Genomic DNA, 26,054 nt, shown 5'->3' on the forward strand with positions numbered 1-26,054 from the left:
TGCACACTGTAAAGGCACCCAGTGCCAGAAAGAGGAATGAGGCCTACAAAGAAAAGAATACAGTGCCAATATTCAAACATGGTGGAGATCCAATGATGTTTTGGGGTAGCTTTGCTACCTCTGGCATTGGGTGCCTTGACAGTGTGCAAGTCATGAAATATAGAGACTATCAAAATGTTTGTAGGATGTAGTATCAGAAAACTGGGTCTGTGTCAGAGGTCTTGGGTGATCTAACAAGACAATGACCCAAAAAATACCTCAAATAGCACCAAGAAATGGTTGGAGACAAAGTGCTGGAGAATTCTGAGGTGGCCATCGATGAGTCTGGATCTAAATCATATTGACCACTATGGAGAGATCTCAAATTGCTGTTGCAAGAAGGCACCCTTCAAATCTGAGAGACCTGGAACAGTTCGCAAAAGAAGAGCAGTCCAAAATTCCATCCGAGAGGTGCACGAAACTTTTTGATGGTTATAGAAAGCGATTACTTTATTTTTTCTAAAGGATGCTCAACCAAATATTGAGTTGAGGGTGCCAACAATTTTATCCAGCTCATTTTTTGCATTCTGTGTAAAATTTTGTACATTTTGGCTTTTCTTTTTAACTTGTGTTTTTCCAGTGCACATCCAAGAAACAAATACTGACAACCTTTCTGTGAGAAATGCTGTATTTTCTGGAAAAATTCCAGGAATGCCAATAATTTCGCCCATGACTGTACATGCTGAAGAAGATCAGACCCAATACTACATAATAAAGTTAATCTGTGGGTGCAAATTACCAAATTGACCCACAATTCACAAAAGATTACCTATGAAAAATGTTTTTTCTTTACCCTGGCACAGGGGGGATTCCGTGGGGATAGTTTATTTCGACTTTTAATTTGATGTAATTAAGCAAAATGATCTATGATCCGACCGTAACCCATTCTCATGCGTGTGCGGCCTAAACTAAAAAATGTACGATGATGAATGTTTTCTACATTGTAATACGTGCACTAATAAACATCACTGCGCATGCGTAAAAATATGATGTTTGCTTTGCGACTGGTGGGGATATGAAGGACTGAATGACACTGGACTGGACTTGGATCCTACGAGGGAATTACAAGATAGTAGTCGTTATATTTGAATGATGTTTCACCGTTTGGGGCTTTTTAAAACATCATAGCGTTTTTTAATTCTGAATGTAACAAAAAGAAAACAAGTCAGTCATCGTCAAGCTAACGCGAGCTAGCGTCTGTCGCTTTAGCCCTCCATCTACCGACATTAGCTTGCTGTTGTAAAGAAGAAAATGTGTTTGTGTTAAAAGCAGCAGTTCCACGATTACATCGTAGGTCGTCAGAATGCCACAGTTTCGTCGGTCATCTTGAAAATTGACACGAGATGAGCTAAATTGATTTCTATACGAAGCGGTTCCGCTGAACAGACAACTGCAGATGAGGTAAGTGCCATATATTACGTGTCATGCTAATATATATATTTGTAGACGCATTGTAAACGAATCTTATTTAATTCATAAATCGTGGTCAATTTTTAGGGGGCAGTGATTGTCGTCGGTCCCCTCTAACGCAGTTTGACTGAGTTGACAATCTGTGAGAGAAGCCAAATCCATGTTATCATATAAAACTTGTTATGAATCAGACCTTAATAATGACTTGTGACTTTCAATGCTACCAATGTCTTTGGGTTGGGTTTAGAGTTTAGGAACTGTGTTATTGTTAGAACTGCAGAACAACATTTTTTATATTTGCAGCAGCTCGAGTGAATACTCTTCAGTCTGTTTTGAGGATGCTGATGTTTAATTTTATTATTCGTCTGAATGGTGCTAAAAATTTGATTGTGTTGAGCCTGACTAACATTTTGCTCAGTTTCACGGTTTTGGAAGCACCTTTTAAAAGTGGGTCGCTAGGAGACCCACTGTTGTTCACTGTAGTTCAAATCTAATCTTTTGCTTGTGCTGTGTTGTTGTTATTTGTATAGAGGACCACATTCTATATCTATCTATCAATCTATCTATGAATGAAAATCATTTACTTTATAAGGTAAACAATGAACCGTGCACTGTCCTCTCGATCAAGTCAGTTCTATGTCCTCAATCATGCTTCTCATTGGCTACCTTTGATGACAATCAGTGTCGTCACAGATTACTTGAAAAAGTAATTTAATTACTGATTACCGATTACGCCTCAGAAAAGTAATCCAGTTACTTTACTGATTACTCTATTATCAAAGTAGCTAAGTTACTTTAAAAATAATTTATCAGTTACTTTTTACCAATTTTTCTCCCTTTGACGCCTCAACATAAGAATAACAACAGAAAAATGTCATCGCATGTAATTGACTTTCCGATAATTGAATTAAAATGGGAAGATCAGAATTTTTAACAAAAGGCTTTATCTTCGAGTAGCGGAGGTTTAATTTGTCAATGGAGTTGATTTCAACCACCATTGAGTCACTAGCTAGCTTAGCCAATCCGGAGCCCTGAAACTAAAGATGCACCGATACCAGTATCAGCAGGAGGGGCCGATCCGGCCCGAAATGGTAGTATGGTAGAGTTTGAGGCTACAACAGCCGCAACTGCTACCAAGAGAAAGGGGGCGGGACCGGTGCAACAAACCCTGGTCAGTTTACCTCGTCTACTTTACTTTTATTTTCTTTTACTGAAAGAAATGCCGCCGTAATTTGAGACCTGTTTCAAAAGTAGGGTTGCCACCTTTCAGAAATATAAAAAAAGGGACGCCCCCCTCACACCCAAAGCTGACATGCAACGAAAAAAAAGGGACATTCCCAAAATTCCTAAAATCCATATAAATGTATCTATTTATATATATTCCGTATTGGTTCAATACGCAACGCAATATTTAATGCCCAATTTGGAACGACTCCTTATTTCAAAGGATGGTTGGCAAACCTACTCAAAAGTGCTGTAGAAGTAAGCAAAGTAAGCTAAGCTAAGTGGCTAAGTGTATGTTGCTGCTGGTGCATAAAGAGGGAGGCTAATAGAGAGACAGGATGCTGTGGTCAATTTATTATTACTTATAATTTCATGAAAGTTGCACTGTTTGACCTTTGAGAGCCAAAACTCGGGGTTTAAAAAGTTTATTCATTCATTAAATTTTTACTTTTTCACTATATTATACATGTTTTAATTTCACAAATTTAGAACTATTTTTGGCCTTTGTTGGTCAAATGTTTAACTAATTTGTCACCCATACCAGGTATGCAACAAAATGTTCAACTGGATTCACTTTGTGTATGTATGTATATATATATTAGGGCTGTCAAACGATTAAAATTTTTAATCGAGTTAATTACAGCTTAAAAATTAATGAATCGTAATTAATCGCAATTCAAACCATCTATATTATATGCCATATTTTTCTGCAAATTATATATATATTCTGTAAAATAAATTGTTGGAATGGAAAGATAAGACACAAGATGGATATATATATACATTCACCATACGGTACATAAGGACTGTAGTGGGCATTTCACTCTACTGTCATTTAAATCTGTCTATGCTGTCCTCACTCCGAAGCGTCTACTTTTTCCAAAGCTAGACAGCTAGTGAACGACGCCTTAATAATTAGACTTCTTCCTTTTTCATCTGATTTATTAATGAAATGGCCTCAAACCATTGTCCTCTTTAGACCGTCATAAAACTACAAAAAAAAAGTACACAAGCATTGCATTAGCAACAACATTAGCTTAGCACGCTATACAGGTTCACTAAACATAAACAAAAAGCGTCTCATACAAAAAATATAACATTTCGCTTACTAACATAATATGTACATTCTTTACAACAACCATACTTACGGACAAATCTTGTCCAAGGATCATATAAGCACAACATTATCAGCCCGAGACGTCGTGCAGCCATGATGAACTGGCAAGAAAACAATAAACCATGTCGCAAAGCGACCACAAGAGTTCGCTGTTGGACAGCACAAAAAGCCTTGCTGTAAAACTTACCAAAAGGCAGAATACTTTCTGAGCGGGACATGTGCGTTAATTGCGTTAAATATTTTAACGTGATTAATTAAAAAAAATTAATTACCACGCGTTAACGCGATAATTTTGACAGCCCTAATATATATATGTGCATATATATATGTGCATATATATATATATATATATATATATATGTATATATATATATATATGTATATTTCAAACAAAGTGGTATCGGTGTCGGCTGATACTGCACAGCCAGGTATCGTATCGGGGCCAAAAAATGGTATCGGTGCAAAACTACCTGAAACTAACAAGTAACTGACAAACTGCGTGGAATTTGTTGAAATCAACTCCACCGACTAATTTAACCCCGCTAATTTGAAGATTAAGCCTAACTTCAAAAATTCTGAGTTTCGGGTTAGGGTTTAGGGTTAACAGCATATCAGTGCTAATGTAAAACAATGCAAATCGACTGCACAGTAATCAACAACACACAAATGAATTGCACAGTGCAATAAAGACAAAGGTGGAGGCAGAAGTACAGCGTACACACACGAGGTCAATTTGGCCACAAAACGTAGCATCAACTAAGCACTTTACACTCAAGCGGCCTTACAACACATCCCAAAGATACTAAATGAACACATCACCTCACAGCATAAACGTGCAACACGAATATGATGTAAACAATGCTTGCCAACTTGGAGCAATGACTACCCGTCGTCGCAACGGCAAAGCCTTTGAGACGGCCGCGCATGCAGGGGGTCCAGCCTATCGCTGGAACCCAACAGAATGAAGGAAAAATACTCACGTTCATTCATAAACGTACACGGATCAATTTTCCCTCGCACATCTCAACAAGTGGCTGCACTCAGCTCGAATGTGCACCCGTGTTGGCTGTCTGGCCTTTCTTAGTCCCAAAACACTTACCTTGTGTGACTCGAGATCAAAACAGGAAGTAACTTTGAGCGGTTACCATGGAAACAAATACGTAGCGGAACCCTTTTTCTAGCATTTTCTATTCAAAATGCTCTTCATACATGACTACAATATTCTTCATTCTTCATACATTATGAGGCAATAACAAAATAGTAACGCACAGACACTAAGGAAACCAATCAGAGTACTGGTTTGGAAAAATGAATGCATTAGGTTACTCGTTAGTGAAAGAAAGTAATCAGATTACAGTAACGTGTTACTTATTAACGCGTTACTAACAACAATGCAAGTCCAACCTATTTGAACTGGGAGGAGTGGCAGCAAGTTCTTTTGCTGCCAGCCTCCCAGTTCAAATGGATCAAACGTCCACTAATGATAAACTCATTTAAATAGTTTTAGTTTTAAAACACAACATGACTCGCTGTTCCAATCAATTTTTGAAATTCAACCGTACTTACAGTAGGTGTGTCTTTGAATGCTTTTGCTGAAATGCTTCCTCTCTTTCGCTTTTTCAAATAGATGAGTCAGCTTTGGAAGAGAGATATACCTTTGTCAGAGAGGCTGGCTAATGACTCTCCTGCAGGCCTTGCACCCAGAGTTGCTGCCACCATGCGCCCCCAGGGGTCAGGGTCAAACTCTTCCCTTATACCAGACGCTCCATTGGTCACCCCAGAGCAGCCCATTTTCCTCATGACCTCTACTGCCCAAACTATATCGGGGTTTTTTGTTTGGACAGCACTCCTGATTACATGCCACCAGGTAAAGACCTCCATTTCATTAACAGACTGTGCATTCTTTATTTTTGTCAAATTAAATAAAAACATTGTCCTATTCATACTTTTTTCCCCTCATTTTGAATTCTGCGGCTTATAGTTCAGTGCGGCTTTTTGTTGATTTATTTGGGTTAATAGGTACCATTTTATTTGACAGCGGCATCATAAGACTATCATAAGAATTATCTCACTCTTGAATGGATCTGATCTGGACATAAACAGAGTTAGTGAAAAAATTTGCCGGATAACACTTATTACATACCATCTTCAGAAAAGGCTTCCTCCTGGGGTGACAGCCATGCACACCAATTTGATGTAGAGTGCGGCGTATGGTCTGAGCACTAACAGGCTGACCCCACACCTCTTCAATCTCTGCAGCAGTGCTGACAGCACTCCAGTTACGAGTCACATGACATTTTGGAGGGAAAATGACAAGCAGTAATCAATTTGGACATTTAAGGATGTACGTATTTACTAAGGGGTGTACTCACTTTTGTTGCCAGGGGTTTAGATATTAATGGCTATATTTTGAGTTATTTTGAGGGGAAAATAAATTAACTCTATTATATAAGCTGCACACAGACTGCTTTTCATTGTGTCAAAGTGCCATTTTGTCAGTGTTGTCCCATGAAAAGATATACCTAAATATCTGCAGAAATGCGAAAGGTGTACTCACTTTTGTGATACACTGTATGTCATAAGAATTTATTAATGCTCATGACAGTGTCTTGTCATAATTATGACAGTCTTATGACGCCGCTGTCAAATAAAGTGTTACCGTTTAATTAGGGATGTAACGGTACACAAAAATCTCGGTTCGTTACGTACCTCGGTTTTGAGGTCACGGTTCAGTTCATTTTCGGTACAGTAAGAAAACAAAATGCAAAATATAAATGTGCTTGTTTTTTATTACACACTTCTGTGCTTTCAACAATAGGAACATTAGCCTATACAAAGCTAGAATTCTGCTCAAAAAGTAGTGGATATTTAAAGATAATCCAACAACAATTTGCCTTTCAGACCCCGCATATTGGTCAGCTTTCTTTCTGAAAGAAAGGAGAAAAAGAAGTCCTGTGCTAAAAAGAAAAGCAATCCCAGGGACAAAGATTTTAACATGTATTTTACAAATTAAATGCCTCAATGAAACATTTTTTTTTCTTATGAACGGTTTTCAAAAGCTTTATTGGTGGATTTTCTCAAGTTAAAGCGCCACACAGAAATTAATAAATTTATTTGTCTAAGCAGGATGTGTGTATTATTACTATTTAATTACAGGTGTTTTAGCTCATTTCAATTTATTTTATTTAAATGGGCTACTATTTATTTTATTATGTGTTTATATTTTACCAATGTGATGTAGTATTCATTTATATTGTATATTTTATGTTGTATAACTTTAGTACCTATGTGAATAATAGTTCCTACTTGTTTTGTTGTGGTAGGAGGGTTTTGTATTGAACACGGGGCCGTATTGGTTATTATTATTGCAGAGAAGACGGCAGTAAATCAACAAAGACAAGTCAACTGTGCCCCGATCTACCACTCAAGAGATCTGATGGATTCAAAAAGTGGGTTACGATTGCGTATTAGTGTGAAAATCGACCGAATCCACCATATTTTTAAACAAGTGACTTCCGGTCTGCCCGATCCTAGCTCCCAGTAGTAGTATTGACGCAGGAGGGTCGCGTCTCGTGTCAAATAATAAACGCTGCCGTTCTTTTCGCGTGCATCATGTTGAGCCGCTTCTGAGACGCTTCTAACATGCGGCCGCACTGCGACTGGTGTGCATTGGCTGATTGACTTTAACGCCCGCGTTTCATTGCGTTCTCGCGGCGGACACGTTGTCGCGCCGTCGACGTTTCTGGGTACTGTCCTACCGTGTCGGTCCTCATTATAGAAGAGAAGACGGAGTAAATAAAATCTACACAAAGAAACTGTAACCCGATCGACTCACAGCCTCGAAAAGTAAGGGTTATATTATGTCAGAAACACGTTCGGTACGCGTGTGTTCCGAACCGAGCACCACGAACCGAAACAGTTCAATACTATTACATGTACCGTTACACCCTTACGGTTAATATATTTTGGTGTAAATATTTCTTAATACAGTGAGGACAGCTGCGGCTTATAGTGCGGTGCCTCTTATCTATGAACAAAGGCTGTTTTGTGTCAAATTTGGTGGGTGGTGGCTTATAGTCAGGTGCGCCTTATAGTCCAAAAATTACAGTAGTCTAAAATTCCTGGTGCTACAAAACATCCTTGAAAACTTGAAGCTGCCGACTTTCTTCACTGCAAGGCTGATATTGGTCAGATGATGACTCGAACCCTGTTTCTCTTGAAACAAAGCTTGGTAGTCAGGCTAAGTAGTTATACATTGGGGAGACCAAGTATTTGATACAACCCATTGGCAGTGTATCAAATACTTGTTCTCCCCACTGTATATGTGTTTTTGTCAGATCATATAATTTTATTTCTGAGAATGTGTTGGGCACCTCCAGTTGGGTTATCTTGCCTTTTACCAAGGAATGGGTTCTCACTTGCCCCTTACTTCTCCTGGGAGGTTTCCCATATAAAAAAAGGAACGCTGACGCTCCTTCAAAGGGAAATGAGGAACTTGGTCTCAAAGCTCTTCTCTTAATATGATTTTAGAGCTGTGTAGTGTTACTCTGGTCTATTGTTAATCTTTTTTTTTTTTTGGGGGGGGGGGGGGGGGGGCATTTTTTTAACAAAAATGTGCATCTGACTCCAATGGAAGTTATGGAACCCAATAATCCTGTTCTCCTTTACACTGCAGATCTACATGCATCTACGTTACTACAGCTCTCCAAATGAGCAGAGGCATATAGTGAGGATTCTCTTCATTGTCCCCATCTATGCGTTTGACTCCTGGCTCAGCCTTCTATTCTTTACCAATGAGGAGTACTACGTATACTTTGACACAGTTAGAGACTGCTATGAAGGTGAGTCAATAGACAGATAAATGAATTCATTTTGTTATTGGCCTTGAGTTATATTGCCATACTCACTGATAGACACTAGAGGTGAATATTTTGCTTGCAGTCAATTGCCACGTTTACATGGAGCCAAATATTCCAATTACAATCGGAATATTTGTCCAAACCGAATAAATGTGTTCCATATAAACTAGTGATGGGTCCAGTGATACTAATGCGCCGGCGCGCGCGCCAAGCTCATGGCGGAACCCCTGCGTCGGTGCGCGTATCGCTACAAGAAAATCACGTGACCGATGCATGAACTCATTGAACTGTGTCGACACAGTCATGACGCGGCAAACTGGTTCAAAAGGAAGCGCGTCTGTCAACGCGATGGAGCTGCTGAAACAATCCACATCTCACGGTTACTTCCTCGTTGTCTACATGCTGTGGAAATGGACGTAAGACAGGGAAACGCACTTCTCATCTTCCATTCAAAATACAATTAATTTTAAGGTAAATCTTAGTTTATAAGTGTAACGGGTGCACGTTGGTCCGTCGTTTGTGTTGGATTGCCTTCAAGACACGACAACATGTGACCTGCTAGCTTAGTGGTCAAAGCAAACGCCATTCGTCCCCTACGCGTCGTGCGCGTGGGTTCGAGTCCTGATCAGGACGTGTTGAATGAAGCGCAGCGCGGTTTCAAAATTTTGGATTTTACTATTAAAGTTATTTTTTTGCAGATGAAATGTCACATTTGTACTTTGTATATGACTAACCTGTCATATACAAACAGTTGCCACCTCCTCAATGCTGAAGCATTATTGGGCAAAGCATGAGAATGAAGTTTCTGATAATCCCAAAATAAACACAGGTATAGAGCCATTCCTTTACTTTCCCACAGTCACTTTTTATGTAATTTATTAGAAATCTGTAATTAAGCTATAATTTATTTTTTATCCACTTCAATTTCTTACTGATGGGCTATGGTAGCACTTAGATGACGAAGTGGGGAGTCAAGGAGGCAATGCAACTGTAGATGAAATTGCAAAAGTGCACCGATGCATGGCTGAGCCGAACATGGTACGCAATGCCAATTTTCTTCAATACTGGAGGAGCCAATGGACATCTTATCCAAACCTCTTTCAACTGGAAATTCTATTGCATGCTGGCATCGTTGGTTCCATGCGAGTGTGTTGTCCACAGCAGGCTTGTTTAAAAAAAAAAAAAAAAAAGGAACCAACTAAATTTTAAACATAAAAAAAACTAGGTTTTTGAATAAAATTTTATCAGAACAAAAAGTCCACAGGCATTCCTTATTCACCCATTCATTATTACTTACATTTTCACATTATAATATATGTTCACATAATTTAAAGATATGGAATAATGCGATATGAATGCAAAGACTTAAATGATTTGATTTTACATGCTATGTCATCAATTCCGTGTCAGTCTGTCAAGTGGGTTGCCTGTAGGGATTTTTTATGTCCAGCAGGTGTCAGTATTCAATGACACAGTATCCACACTGTGTCAACACAATGTGTCACTGTGTCGACACGCTTCATGAGGTCTCACGGACCCATCACTAATATAAACACCTCATTCGGAATGAACAGGCCTAAACCAAATGGAATTTCATTCCGATTCACAGGGGTGGAATATTCCTTTTCCCAAACCGATTAGAAGTAAAATTATATCATGTAAACAGGGAAGCGGAATGGTGTCTGGTTGCGTTCTTTCTGCGCATGCTCCGTACTGACGTGGTGACGTCACTTGGTGACGTAAGTAACGTCACTTGCAACATGGCTTCCAAGCACAGCGCACCTAATTGGAGTCCGGCGGAAAGATTGTATTTAATTCAAACTTTAAAAGAATTGAATATAATTGCTCGCTTAGACGGGCGTAAAACGAGGAACAGTGAACTATTTAAGAAAGTTCACGAGAGGTTACACGAAGCCGGAATAGACCGGAGCGTTGACCAGATTAGAAACCGGTGGAAAACCGGCTACTACAAGGCAAAAGAGCAAAACAGCAGAAGCGGATACGACCCCACAAACACAACTAGTGGGTTAAAGTTAAAACAGCAGCACTCCGACGATCGATCTCCATGTTTTGCAACGTGACGCTTTGTTTTGATTAATCTGCGCATGTCAGACGGCAGTTGTCAAACGTCCTTTCGGAATAAAGGCAGTCACATGTAAACGCTGAATCGGAATAGATGAAGTGACATGTAAACAGCTGATCTGAAATTTCCATTCGGAATGATTTGAATCGGTATGAATAAAAGTCAGCATGTAAACGTGGCCAATGGCTTTTACACTATACAGTTGGTTTACAAATGCTTCAGTCTTTATTATCACGTCTCTACGGCCCATAGAATATTACAAGAGAGGGCTAACCTGTTTCCTAGCAACCACATAAAACGCAGCAAATTCAGAAAAGACCAAAAAAAACAAAAAGCTCGTCAGCAGGCAGTACTTACAAATTTTTCAAATGAATGTTATGTCACATCTTTTGTTTTAAATCTTTTGTTTTAAATGTTTTATTGTCATTGTCATTCATTTGTAGTAAAACTGCATTGATTTGATAATTTCCCAAAACGGCTGCAAAACAGACATTTGAGACATTAATGTGGGAATGCTAAGACTTTTAAGTTGTCCGTCCTTGCGTCTTCTTACACATTCACTGCCATGGACTGTGATTGACATCAAATCCGTTTGAAATGGGATAGTTAGCATTCAGCGATCATGTTACACTGCCTTTGACGGCCATTTTTGTTCACATTATTTTAATTCAAGTCTGTGTGGTTGGTTACAAGAAAAATCTACAACATAAGCTGAGGCATGATGACTGAAAATGAGGGAAAAGTTTAAATTAATCCTCATTATGAATTCTGCATGATTACATAGCCCTAGTGAACACTATGTCAGTATTTAGTTTTTAGAATGCTATTGTCTAATGTTTCATTATAACTAACCAGATCATAGTTTAGAAATGTTTTATTTTTTAACTACTAAAAAATTCTATGAGAAATGAATGCATTAAGGCAAAACATTTAAAAAATCTCTTGGGAATGAAAGTGCTTGATTTGCCATGTTACTTCACTAATGAAGATCACCAGACTGGAGTCCCATTTAAATGAGTGCAGAAACGTCGATATGTAATTAAATTAACTACGGATGTACTCAATCCGATCACATGATCGAAATCGGGCTAATTTAGCCATTTTTCTGGGGATCAGATTCGGGTGAAAAGAATTGTGTTTTTAGTTTTTTTTTAAAAAAAAATTTATTTATTTTTTTTTTTTTTCAAAAGGACTAAAGAGTCGCAAAATATTCCAAAAATACAGTGGGGCAAATAAGTATTTAGTCAACCACTAATTGTGCAAGATCTCCCACTTGAAAATATTAGAGAGGCCTGTAGTTGTCAACATGGGTAAACCTCAACCATGAGAGACAGAATGTGGAGAAAAAAAAACAGAAAATCACATTGTTTGATTTTTAAAGAATTTATTTGCAAATCATGGTGGAAAATAAGTATTTGGTCAGTACCAATTGTTCATCTCAATACTTTGTTATGTACCCTTTGATGGCAATAACTGAGGCCAAACATTTTCTGTAACTCTTCACAAGCTTTTCACACACTGTTGCTGGTATTTTGGCCCATTCCTCCATGCAGATGTCCTCTAGAGCATCGATGTTTTGGGGCTGTAGTTGGGGAACACAGACTTTCAACTCCCTCCACAGATTTTCTATGGGGTTGAGATCTGTAGACTGGCTAGGCCACTCCAGGACCTTGAAATGCTTCTTACGAAGCCACTCCTTTGTTGCCCTGGCTGTGTGTTTGGGATCATTGTCATGCTGAAAGACCCAGCCACGTCTCATTTTCAGTGCCCTTCCTGATGGAAGGATATTGTCACTCAAAATCTGTCGATACATTGCCCCATTCATTCTTTACTTTACACAGATCAGTCGTCCTGGTCCCTTTGCAGAAAAACAGCCCCAAAGCATGATGTTTCCACCTCCATGCTTTACAGTGGGTATGGTGTTCTTTGGATGCAATTCAGTATTCTTTCTCCTCCAAACACGAGAACCTGTGTTTCTACCAATAAGTTCTATTTTGGTTACATCTGACCATAACACATTCTCCCAGTCCTCTTCTGGATCATCTAAATGCTCTGTAGCGAACCGCAGACGGGCCTGGACGCGTACTGGCTTCAGCAGGGGGACACGTCTGGCAGTGCAGGATTTGAGTCCCTGGTGGCGCATTGTGTTACTGTGGTCCCAGCTCTCTGTAGGTCATTCACTAGGTCCCCTCGTGTGGTTCTGGGATTTTTGCTCACCATTCTTGTTATCACTTTGACTCCACGGGGTGAGATCTTGCATGGAGCCCTAGATCGAGGGAGATTATCAGTGGTCTTGTATGTCTTCCATTTTCTAATAATTGCTCCCACAGTTGATTTCTTTACACCAAGCGTTTTACCTATTGCAGATTCAGTTTTCCCAGCCTGGTGCAGTTCTACAATTTTTTTCTCTGGTGTCCTTCGACAGCTCTTTGGTCTTGGCCATAGTGGAGTTTGGAGTGTGACTTACTGAGGTTGTGGACAGGTGTCTTTTATACCGATAATGAGTTAAAACAGGTGCCATTGATACAGGTAACGAGTGGATCCTCGTTAGACCTCGTTAGAAGAAGTTAGACCTCTTTGACAGCCAGAAATCTTGCCTGTTTGTTGGTGACCAAATACGTTTCCACTCTTAATTTGGAAACAAATTCTTTAAAAATCAATGTGATTTTCTGTTTTTTTTTTTTTTTTTTTCTTCCACATTTTGTCTCTCATGGTTGAGGTTTACCCATGTTGACAATTACAGGCCTCTCTAATCTTTTCACGTAGGAGAATTTGCACAATTGGTGGTTGACTAAATACTTATTTTCCTCACCGTACCATTTCCAAAAGAAACAAAAATATGTACGTTTTAAACTCCGCAACACTACCGGAAAAAGAGGGAGAACAAGTACTGTAAACAGTACAGTACTGTAAATGTTTGTGTGCTTTCTTTCCAGCCTTCGTCATCTACAACTTCCTCAGTCTGTGTTATGAGTATTTGGGAGGTGAAAGTGCTATCATGGCTGAAATCAGGGGGAAACCCATTGAGTAAGTCTTATTGCCTGCTAAAATCAAGTGACATAATCTGCACATTTGTTTCCATCATTATTTGACCTCTGCAACCCTGCACAGGTCAAGCTGTGTGTATGGTACCTGTTGTCTGTGGGGTAAGACCTACTCCATCGGCTTCCTCAGGTTCTGCAAACAGGTATTAAGTTTACCATTGTCTAATTACGTGACTTTAATGTATTTCTCCAGTCTTCATGCTATATGTACAAACAGTATAATGACAAGGGTATACATTCCCCAGCTTCCCAAATATATAGACTTGACTTTGACTCTCTCGCTTCCCCAGGCCACTCTGCAGTTCTGTGTGGTCAAACCACTAATGGCAGTCATTACCGTCATTCTTCAGGCTTTTGGAAAATACAGAGATGGAGATTTCAAGTATGTTTCTACAACAGTTTACCGTCATTCATGGCTGTCTAGGGGGTTGTCAAATGTATCCAAGTATATTTGATTGCAAAAGTATCAATACTCCCATTATTCGTTTTTGCACTACCACAGGTCACCAGAGATTTGTTGTCATGGGGTAAACTAAATTTTTCATTACTCTTGGTTGCATTAGTCTTCACAGCCAGTCCTTCCAATTTAAATTAATTGGGTGTCTATCGTTGTCAGCGGCAGGCAATAATTTAATTTTTGGTCACTTCCCTGTTAATTTTAGTGTAATTCCAGTCTCCCCTCCTGTACCTTTTTGATCATTTCCTGTTGATTTTAGGTCATTGCCCTGTCACTTCCAGTTCATCTGTCGCTTTCAGTTGGTTTTTGAGCATTTCCGGGTCACTTCTTGTTGGGTTTGGGACACTTTCTGTTGGTTTTAGGTCACTTTCTGTTGATTTTGAGGCATTCCTGGCCTGGGTCACTGCCTGTTAATTGGGGGGCAATTAAAAGGAGGTTGTTTGTTGTTGTTTTCATAAAGAATGACCACCAATGGAAAAACGCTTGGGGTTTTTATTTATGTAGTATTGAAAATAGTATTGAATATTTTTGGGTGTATGAATATCGAGTTGAAATTTTTAGTATTGTAACAGCAATACAGCTGTCATAGCTAATGCTCAGATGCCTTCACAATGCTTAAATGCAGTATGTATTTTGCTATAATAAAATATGAGCACAAATCTCATTGTGCTAGTTAACACACATAACTATAAAAAAATCAATGTTGGCTCAAAGTAATAAATGATAAAAATGTAAAATGGATGAAGGGATTTACACAGTTTGTGTACTTCCACATTAGTGTTTGACAGTGCACCTTAATGGCTCCTTTTTATGTTTTTCTTTCAGTGTGGCCAGTGGCTACTTGTACGCAACCATCATCTACAACATCTCTGTGAGCCTGTCGCTGTATGCGCTTTTCCTTTTCTACTTTGCCACAAGAGAGCTACTTGTCCCATACAGCCCTGTGCTGAAGTTCTTCATGGTCAAGTCTGTCATCTTTCTCTCCTTCTGGCAGGGTAAGAAGACCACAACAAACTGCACATAATGTCACACCTGACTAAAGTCACTTTGCTGTACTGCAACCATAATGGAAAGTGATTAAGTGACTTGATTTGTGAGAACAATTTATTCTCTGACCGTGCTTTCAGTTTGCTCGTATGTCTAATCACTTTTTCCCATTGATATGCCATTAATCTATTCCAGGGATGCTGCTGGCCATCCTAGAGAAGTGTGGTGCCATTCCTCAGATAAACTCGGCTGACTTTTCGGTGGGTGAGGGAACTGTTGCTGCTGGGTACCAGAACTTCATCATCTGCATTGAGATGTTCTTCGCTGCTGTTGCTCTGCGCCATGCCTTCACTTATAAGGTCTACATGGACAAAAGATTGGATTCATATGGTGAGTTATTTTTCTATACAGTATATAAAAGTTAATTCTTTCTATTGTGAGTTGTCTTATTTTGCTATTGTTTCTATTTTCCTCTTATGTCAGTCCTTCACTTTTCTGAATTTTGCACTGTATTTCCCCTTGCCCTTTTTCTTCCTTGCCATGCTGCATTTAAAGGTTCATTTCCAATCTATGGACAATACGGTAGGTGTATCTTAAGCTTTGTTACATCAATGTTTGTGCCTATCAGGTTTTTTTTTTTTTTTTACTCATTTGCTGCCATTGTCAGCGATAGACGTCCAATCCCTTTGAAGTGGATTTCTATCCAGTTCAAATGGATTGAACATCTACTAGCGATAAATTCATTTAAGAAAATGGATGAAAAGAGCCAACATGAATGGACGTCTACAGTGCCTTGCAAAAGTATTCGGCCCCCTTGAACCTTGCAACCTTTCGCCACATTTCAGGCTTCAAACATAAAGATATAAAATTTTAATTTTTTGTCAAGAATCAACAACAAGTGGGACACAATCGTGAAGTGGAACAAAATTTATTGGATAATTTAAACTTTTTTAACAAATAAAAAACTGAAAAGTGGGGCGTGCAATATTATTCGGCCCCCTTGCGTTAATACTTTGTAGCGCCACCTTTTGCTCCAATTACAGCTGCAAGTCGCTTGGGGTATGTTTCTATCAGTTTTGCACATCGAGAGACTGACATTCTTGCCCATTCTTCCTTGCAAAACAGCTCGAGCTCAGTGAGGTTGGATGGAGAGTGTTTGTGAACAGCAGTCTTCAGCTCTTTCCACAGATTCTCGATTGGATTCAGGTCTGGACTTTGACTTAGGCTATTCTAACACCTGGATACGTTTATTTTTGAACCATTCCATTGTAGATTTGGCTTTATGTTTTGGATCATTGTCCTGTTGGAAGATAAATCTCCGTCCCAGTCTCAGGTCTTGTGCAGATACCAACAGGTTTTCTTCCAGAATGTTCCTGTATTTGGCTGCATCCATCTTCCCGTCAATTTTAACCATCTTCCCTGTCCCTGCTGAAGAAGAGCAGGCCCAAACCATGATGCTGCCACCACCATGTTTGACAGTGGGGATGGTGTGTTCAGGGTGATGAGCTGTGTTGCTTTTACGCCAAACATATCGTTTTGCATTGTGGCCAAAAAGTTCAATTTTGGGGTTATCTGACCAGAGCACCTTCTTCCACATGTTTGGTGTGTCTCCCAGGTGGCTTGTGGCAAACTTCAAACGAGACTTTTTATGGATATCTTTGAGAAATGGCTTTCTTCTTGCCACTCTTCCATAAAGGCCAGATTTGTGCAGTGTACGACTGATTGTTGTCCTATGGACAGACTCTCCCACCTCAGCTGTAGATCTCTGCAGTTCATCCAGAGTAATCATGGGCCTCTTGGCTGCATCTCTGATCAGTTTTCTCCTTGTTTGAGAAGAAAGTTTGGAAGGACGGCCGGGTCTTGGTAGATTTGCAGTGGTCTGATGCTCCTTCCATTTCAATATGATGGCTTGCACAGTGCTCCTTGAGATGTTTAAAGCTTGGGAAATCTTTTTGTATCCAAATCCGGCTTTAAACTTCTCCACAACAGTATCTCGGACCTGCCTGGTGTGTTCCTTGGTTTTCATAATGCTCTCTGCACTTTAAACAGAACCCTGAGACTATCACAGAGCAGGTGCATTTATACGGAGACTTGATTACACACAGGTGGATTCTATTTAAACATCATCTGTCATTTAGGACAACATTGGATCATTCAGAGATCCTCACTGAACTTCTGGAGTGAGTTTGCTGCACTGAAAGTAAAGGGGCCGAATAATATTGCACGCCCCACTTTTCAGTTTATTTGTTAAAAAAGTTTAAATTATCCAATAAATGTTGTTCCACTTCACGATTGTGTCCCACTTGTTGTTGATTCTTGACAAAAAAATTAAATTTCATATCTTTATGTTTGAAGCCTGAAATGTGGCGAAAGGTTGCAAGATTCAAGGGGGCCGAATACTTTTGCAAGGCACTGTATCATTGTCAATGGCAGTGAAAAAGTTAATGCTTCACAATAGTAAAAGTTTGTCATCATTTACATTTTTAATCACTGAGTTCAGTTTCATTTTTTTAAATTATGGTTTACAGCTCATTTGAATTGTTATCTGTGCTGTGCGTGGATTATGTTGCTATTTTCATTTTTTTTTCTCCATGCATTACTAGCATACAGTTGATAGGGGGAACTATTGAGTGGAGATGGGGACATCTTGAAGCCGATTGGTGGTACTACTATGGCATATGAAATCTCATCAATGTAGTAATTCAGATCAAATTTGGTGCCATCTGCTGTCCAAAATACAAAATACAGGCACAGGTGTATTTATGAAGATAATGACGTTAAACGTGTAAAATATAAAGCTTTTAATCATTTAAGCAATCTATATCATAGAGCACTAGCCCCAATACATAATTATAATATCCTTTCATCTCAAATTATCCTTCAACACATTACAACCAAAATCGTCAGCTTTCACATTGTCACACTTTTGACCAACTAGTGCTCCATCCATCAACCAGAATGCAAGCTTTCCCTCACATTTTTTCTCCTAGTCATTTTGCCTTGTTTAGTCTATAGTTATCTGAAAGGCTATAGTTATCTGAATTATATATATATATATTAGTGTTGCACCGATACCATTTTTTGGCCCCGATACCTGGCTGCGCAGTATCGGCCGATACCGATACCACCCCGTTTATATATATATATATATATATAACCCCCCCACCCCCCCAAAAGAGCTACATAATTGGATGTGAAATCATTGCTATCAAGGCTTTGTCAGGCTGTTGCTTACCTTTGCAAAATAGGAAAAAGACTTGTACAAAGTATAATACTAGCCCAACAGTAAGAAAGTAAAAATAAGTTCATAATAATAAACTAAGTTCATAATAATAAACTGAATGAACTGAGTAAACTTTTTTAAACCTCTCAAAGGCCAAACAGTGCAACTTTCATGAAATTATTGTCACATTCTGCTGCTGGTTCGATTGTGTTTTGTTGCTGGGCTGTTAGTGGGGGCGTTCCTGACGTCGCACCTGAATCCAATGCGGGCTCATCAACGCAGCATTTAAGCACGGGTGAGCTCAGAGAAGGCTGCCGAGATATTTGCTTTGCTGATCGCCATTTGACATCTCGCACTATAGTCTCGCTACATTTGCTTGTTACGCCCCTGCATTGGGTTTTTCTGTTAGTGTGCTGCACTCGTTTGTAACCTCTACCCTGTGCAGGTATTTGAGTGTTTTTATTTTGGCTTTTTGGCTCGCTGCCTATCGTCTTATTAACCTTTGAGTTTGTAGTATTGAGCTCCGTCAACCTGCTGTCAAGGACTCCTTTTGTTATTTCTACTATCCCGCGATCGCGTGTTATTTTTTGTTTGCAATCATTAAACCCTTGTATGTATCCTCCGCTTGTTGTCCGCTTCGAGGTCCAACCTTGTTTCCGCATTTGCGGACGCTGACAATTATAAGTAATAATAATTGACCACAGCATCCCGTCTCTCTATTAGCCTCCTTTTTTTGAGAGGGGGAGTCCCTTATTTCTATTTCTGAAAGGTGGCAACCCTACTTTGGAAACAGTTCCCAAATTACTGCAGCATTTCTTTAAGTAAAAGACAAAGGAAAGATGACGTAGTGAACTGACCAGAGATTGTTGCAACTGTCCAGCGCCCTTCCTCTGGATAGCAGTCCTGCTCTTGCAGGCTCAAACTCGTTGTGTTCGTTCACGTTTCGTCTTCAAATGTTTTATCAGGTTCGAGGTATTGAAACTGGCCGATTTAACTCCACATCTCGAAACTTTCAGGCCGCAAATCTTGCATGCAGCCATTGATTTTAATTGACGGGATTTATATTTTGAAATATTTCCCGACCGCCGCCATGACGCCAAGCGGCCTTGTCATTGGTCAGAAGTGGCTATTGGCCCATTCTCATTGGTCTGGAGCAGGCCAATAGCGATAGCTGCTTGGTGTTCACGTGTCATCACTAGGGATGGGAATCAAAATCCGATTCCAATTCGGAACCGGTTTCTAGTGTTTCGAGGCCTCGACATCACAATGAAAAAGCCTTAACGATCCCTTTAACGATCCCTTTAACGAGTCTTGTTGTCCAAACACATCAAACTAGCATGGCGCCAAGAACCACCTGCTCCAAAGTTTGGCTACACTTCAACAGGAAAGAGGGTGAAAATGAAAGGTTACGATGGTTTAGCACGAGCATTGCAGCTGTAAACATAACAATGACAGCACGTAGGTTCAAACACTCGAAAGTGTGTCTTCACTTCACGAGAAAAAATTACAACAAAACGACTTACAATCATTGCAAGGTGGAGATAACTGCATCGGGAGGGAAAGTGGAGATAACTGCATCGGGAGGGAATAGACTGCACTGTCCTCACAGAGACAGCTATACAGCTAGCTAAACTCCGAAATTACGATACAGAAGACGTTGGTATAATTTGCTGACTTTATTCAACCATCACTTGAAGAGTGAAACTAAAAATAGAAATGAAACAAATCAATTTCGTCCCCAATAACAAACAGGTTTGCATCAACGTAAATCAGCGATGATTAGCGGCTAATTCAGTAATAACAAAGCAGTTAGCATGCGTTCGCTAGCATTAGCACATCGTTCAAACCACTACACAACTGGATTTAAGTGTCCGATCGCGAGTGGAAACACACAACAACAACACAAAAGATGATACATACAGGCGTTGCCTCTGTAGATATTTTACAAGCATTAACAAAGAACGTAGGGTCGCAACAGTGCTTCCCTCTCTCACTAACTCGCTTGGATGCGGCATTTCTTCTTCTTCACGTGAGCGCGTTCTTCTTCGCGTGAGGAAGCGCAAGTGCGCCCCCACTTGAGCGTGAAAGCACCATAAAGACTAAAAGGCGTGCATTTCAATATACTGGTAAATAATACTTTAACAGGGGTCCCCAAACTACGGCCCGCCCCGACATTTGGTCCGGCCCCCTGAACAATACCAGAGAGCATTTTGAATTTTTTTTTTTTTTTTCTCAATAGTGTTAATTATTTTCTGGCCTTTTTCTGTGAAGAACTCAGAGAGGGTTATTTGGTTATTATCTATTTGATTAATAGTGTTATTTTTATTAATTATTGTTATATTATTATTTTTATTTTATTTACTTTTGTTCCGTGAAATATCCAGAAAGGGTTATTTGATTGTGGCATTCTGAAAAACAATAATTTTTTTACATTTAGGCACTCCTGCAATCGTCACACTTTTTCTGTTACAAACTGACCCCGGCCCCTCATCAGAGAAGGGAAAAGTTATGCGGCCCTCACTGGAAAAAGTTTGGGGAACCCTGCAAGTTTAACACATATTGCTAACGGCAGACCAACGACCTATATGCCAATATATACCAATATTTTTTATTTCTATTAGAAAAATGTTTCAGTAAAATGTTACATTCTTGTGCATTTGCCACTTATTGCCACGGTTAATATTGAGGCTTTGGGTCTCTTTTGACCTTGTTGTGAGTTTTTAAGGTTGTGACTTCTGATTAAACAAACTCAATGCCAATCAAAACGTTTGTTCTTCTTTTCCCCCAAATTAGAATCGATAAGAGAATCGATAAAGAATCGAATCGTTAATCAATATCGATAATGGAATCGGAATCGTAAAAATCCTATCAATTCCCATCCCTAGTCATCACACAACACAGAGACAAAGTGTAGTGAGCGCCAGGAGAAAAAAAAAGGCTGCGGTCAAATGTTATAATAATGGACCGGTAAATGGTATCTGCGCCGTCTTTGTTGGTACTCACCGATACCACCATTTTGGGCCGGATCGGCACCCCCTGCCGATACTAGTATCGGTATCGGAGCTTTTTTTTTTTTTTTTTTTTTTTTTAATGGACACCTATTTAGCCAATTGTTCTACATTTTATTGTTATTACCATCATGTATGATGTTGATCATGGTCTCTGATAAAATTATATTATACACCTGTGACTTTTAGTTGTTTTGTTTTCATTGTGCATCTTTTGTTTGGTGAGACTTATAGTCTGAAAAATGTGGTATTTTGCAGTGGAATGACAGTGACTAAAATTTTACTGTCATTGCACTGCTAATGCCACAACATTGTCACATGCATCTCACCAAGTAATATGTTTTCAAAGATGTCTCAATCTGGGTACTGCCTATGCAATATTTGCAGTTACATTATAGCATTTCGCACTGTTGCATCAATAGCTATGCACAAATTGTCATTTTTACTATCATATCAAGTCAGCTATCTGCCTCCTAGCCTGAGTACCGTAATTTCTGGATTATAAGGCGCACCTGACTATAAGCCGCCAGCCACCAAATTTGACATGAAAACAGCATTTGGTCATAGATAAGCCGCACTGGACTATAAACCGCAGTTGTCCTCATTGTATTATGGGATATTTACACGAAAAGATATTAACTGGTAACACTTCATTTGACAATGGCACCGTAAGACTGTCATGAGACCAAATAACCCACCATTAAGCTTTGAACCAATTGGCTGCAAAGCCTTATTGTCACTAAAAGCTTCATTTGGCCAGCACTGCTTCCTTGGGGTAGACAGTCAACCTCTGCTGCCACCTTCTCTCAACACTGTTGTCATCCAACATTCCTCCTAGCATGCATGGCGGCACTACAGATGTAAATAACAGTCATGTTCTGTGCTAATTATTTCTTCAGTTACTGTTCCAGCTGTTTCATTAATTGCTAGTTATGGTATTTGGTAACATTTTCTTGGATAGTGGTGCCCTAATACTGTCATAAGACAGTCATAATTATTACATGACACTGTCATAAGCATTAATGAATGCTTATAATAGATGTCAGTTAGTGTCATCCAGCAAATTATCTCACTTTTGAATGGACATAAAAGATCTGAGCTGGACATAAATGGATTTAGTGACATAATATGCCACATGACACATATTGACATCTGTCATAAGCATTCAGTAATGCCCATGATAGTGTCATGTCATAATTATGATGTTCTTATGACAGTCTTATGATGCCACTGTCAAATAAAGTGGTACCTATTTACCCAAATAAATCAACAAATAAGCCACACTGGACTACAAGCCGCGCGATTCAAAATGAGGGGAAAAAGTAGCGGCTTATAGTCCAAAAATTAGGGTGCTCTAAATTGTCCTGTACGCACTGTCATATTGCAACAAACTACATCACCACTTCCTGTTAGTCACTTATTCACTTAATTCTCAATCTGTGTACACTGTAAACTACAGGTGTCAAACCGATTCCAGAAAGGGCCAAGTGGGTGCAGGTTTGCTTTCCAACCAATTAAGAGGACACCTTTTCACCAATTAGATTTTTTACATGTGTAATCAGTTAAACTTTGTCAGGTGCTGCTTGTTTCAGCAGGAAGTTCATTGGTTAAACTCTCTGCGTTGTATCGGTTGGAACAAAATCCAGCACCGACTTGGCCCTTTCTGGAATCTGTTTGACACCTGTGCTGTAAACTGTGTGTTTTTTTTTTAATTATAACCTTTTTAAACTTATGCTTTTGTTTTATGTGGTGCATGTTATGGCAAAGCTTTGAAACGCGTTGTACTCTGTACAACGATAATAAAGGCTCTCTATTGAATTCTATACAGTACAACATTTTTGAGCAGTGGCATAGATATAAGATCTACTGATATTCTATTATAGCGTTGACCCTGGCAAATTATTTGATTGATTAGTAAATAATTTTTGTCTTCCCGATTCAGAATAAACACTCAAGTTTGTCGCAGGAGAACCTTAAACAAACAGTCACAACAGGATTTTCTGTTATGTCTCTCTCTCAATTTCTCTGCTCAGTAGTAATAGTAATTGATATATTTTATGTCTAGGCCGCTGTGCACCAATGAAGAGCATCTCCAGCAGCCTGAAGGAGACCATGAACCCAGGGGACATGGTGCAGGATGCCATCCATAACTTCTCGCCAGCTTATCAGCAGTACACCCAACAGTCCACCCTGGAGCGAGGGGGAGGCCCTGCTCTCTCTCGCAGCCACAGTAACCTCAGCACCAGAGGGGACAATGAGAAGACCCTGCTGCTCAGCTCTGACGATGAGTTCTGAGACTTAAACACATTCTTTGGAGTTTCCCATTCACTCTTGTGGCCATGGCAGACAACTCTGAGCTTTTCCTTGTTTAGCTGAGGTTCATGTCTGGTTTATGACATGGTGAGAGCACTAAAAGGATTAAGAATTTTAGTTAAGTGCTTGGGGTATTTCTATAATCTGTTTATTAGATGGTAAGATTATTAATGTCAGAGAGGCAATTACAGCCTGGAATCTGTATTTACGATTTGTTTCATGGCTACATATAGCTTCCTGTTTCTGCACTTTAAACCCCATAGCTATTTTTTGGAAAACTAGATATATTGAGCTGGAATTACAAAGTGCCATCATCTTATCACTTCTGGTGGCTTACGTCATCTTTTTTACATTTTGATTCTTGATTTGAACATGTGCCGAAACCTTGCCAAATAAGAAAAGGGAGGAAACAATTGCTCAAATTAATAATGCACTCTGACATAGTTATATTTAAATATATCAAAGGCTTTATGTTAATATTAGGGGTGGGGCTTGATTAATTGTAATGGGTTTATCACTAGTATATGTCAAATCCATTTGAAGTGGGAGAGTGGCAGTAAATCATTCGCTTTCACCCTCCCACTTCAAATGGATTGAAAGTGTCATTTTCAATGGCAACCAATGAGTAAAAGTGCTATTTTAGGACTTTTTCCCACTCGGAACAGTCCAACATTTAAATCTAAATCTAAAAAAGACCCCCCAAAAAGTGCACAACTTCGTGCTGATTAAAGTTATTGTAGAGGACTAAAACTCCCATTAACTTTAACAAAAAATATGTAAATATGTGGGTGAATTAAAGACTAGCTCATTATATACTGCAAACCCACATTTGTTTATTACATAATTTTTTTTTTTTTTTTTTGAAGTGTGTTTATTTAATCGGATTCCTCGATTTCGGTAGTCAATTTAACCTGCGATTAAAAGTTTTTTTTTTTTTTTTTTTTTTTAAACAAATATTGTATCACATGAGACCTTAAAAGGTACGGATTGATTATGAAAATTGTTATTTCTAAGTTGTTTGGGGGGGGTGTCAAGTGTCATGTCATAACTAGATTTAATGACCTTCTGATGTTTGTTAATGTTTACCGCCATGGAATGTGATTTAGGAGAGATTTTAGTGAGCCAGGAAGACTGACAGAAGGACAAGGCCTACACGGATTATTGAAACTGCACCGCTGCCCAGTTGTGGTGTGCACTGGATTGTAATCCCACAATTAAGGTCATTGCACGCATCCCAGATCAAGCCACATTGACTTAGGTTGTAACAGCTAGACAAAGACGTACCAGAGGATAATGATAAATGCACTTGTTTCTAAAACGGGGAAATCATACTTTGAAAGGTTTCTATAATGTGCAGAAAAAACGGAACGTGGAAGAGAGCATAATGTCAATCACAGGCGGAAGCTCTCATTACCCCCCCCCCCCCCCCAAAAAAAAATGACTATTACTCTTTCAAGACAGAATATGGAATGTGTTTGAGTAGACTTTAGTTAAAGTGATGACTAATTGTGTTTTTGCGGCAGCCAATAGACATTGTGGTTGTGATTGTTAATGTTTAATGGTGGAGCACTGCAATATGTTGCCTCTAAATAGCTGTTGCGTGTTGTGGCGAATGCAAAAATATATAGGATGCAAACTAAGAGAAGTGTTCATCTGAAATCAACAACTATGATCAGTGAGCGCAAATATGGCAATATCGGGCAATGATAACTTCCGCTCTTATTGCTCTTCAACAAACTTAAAAGGCTGTTTTAAAATCCCATAATTGAACTGGATATACTAAAATATGGAAACATTCCAGAAGAAAATGTTGTAAGAGTTAAACACTGGTAGGCATTTCATGTTTTAATGGCATTGTTTCATATAGTGCTTTGTTTTACAATTCCAATTTTTTGAAATATATGTATAAATCCCTGTTCGGTTTTTGTTGTATATATTTTATCTGCCTATTGCTGTGTTATATACTTTTATGCTGCTGGAATTTGTTATTGAAATGGAAATAAACGCAAAGACAAAATCTGAACAGTTTTTGTTTTGATGCCAAACTACCACCTTACTGCAATATGAAGAGATGGAAAAACAAATTGCTATATATAGAGTAGTTCTTCAAATGCAGTCTTCTGGTTTGTGAGGAGACAATTTATTTTATTTATTTATTTTTGTTACAAATTTTATGCATATGTAGTGAGATTGTGAAGTCTCGTGCAATAGGCTAATGAAGATATTTTGTGATGAAAAGATGTCATGGGTACAATCATTTTTCTCACACATGGGTTGATGGTTTACTTAT

General features: G+C 39.0%; 1 protein-coding gene across 2 annotated transcripts; it reads left to right on the plus strand.

Annotated features, from left to right (window-relative positions):
• Positions 1 to 1,036: 1,036 nt before the first annotated feature.
• Positions 1,037 to 25,769, plus strand: LOC130904775 (transmembrane protein 184B-like). 2 transcript variants are annotated; one of them, XM_057817781.1, is made up of 10 exons: positions 1,037 to 1,440; positions 5,418 to 5,657; positions 8,466 to 8,631; positions 13,669 to 13,759; positions 13,844 to 13,919; positions 14,067 to 14,158; positions 15,059 to 15,228; positions 15,416 to 15,610; positions 15,776 to 15,802; positions 23,517 to 25,769. In XM_057817781.1, the coding sequence occupies exons 2-10, from the start codon at positions 5,418 to 5,420 to the stop codon at positions 23,744 to 23,746; spliced, it is 1,287 nt and encodes a 428-aa protein (XP_057673764.1). In that variant the 5' UTR covers positions 1,037 to 1,440; the 3' UTR covers positions 23,747 to 25,769. The 2 variants fall into 2 exon arrangements, with proteins under 2 accessions (XP_057673764.1, XP_057673765.1); XM_057817782.1 differs by lacking the exon at positions 15,776 to 15,802.
• The last annotated feature ends 285 nt before the right edge of the window (positions 25,770 to 26,054 follow it).

The sequence above is a fragment of the Corythoichthys intestinalis genome, chromosome 16, assembly GCF_030265065.1.
Source record: "Corythoichthys intestinalis isolate RoL2023-P3 chromosome 16, ASM3026506v1, whole genome shotgun sequence".
In the NCBI taxonomy this organism is placed as follows: Eukaryota; Metazoa; Chordata; class Actinopteri; order Syngnathiformes; family Syngnathidae; genus Corythoichthys; species Corythoichthys intestinalis.

Coding starts and splice junctions, on each gene's coding strand:
- LOC130904775 (XM_057817781.1), top strand. CDS start 5,418: ATGAGTCAGCTTTGGAAGAGAGATATACCTTTGTCAGAGAGGCTGGCT. Junction 5,658..8,465: donor TCCTGATTACATGCCACCAG/GTAAAGACCTCC, acceptor TTTACACTGCAG/ATCTACATGCATCTACGTTA. Junction 14,159..15,058: donor TACAGAGATGGAGATTTCAA/GTATGTTTCTAC, acceptor TTTTTCTTTCAG/TGTGGCCAGTGGCTACTTGT.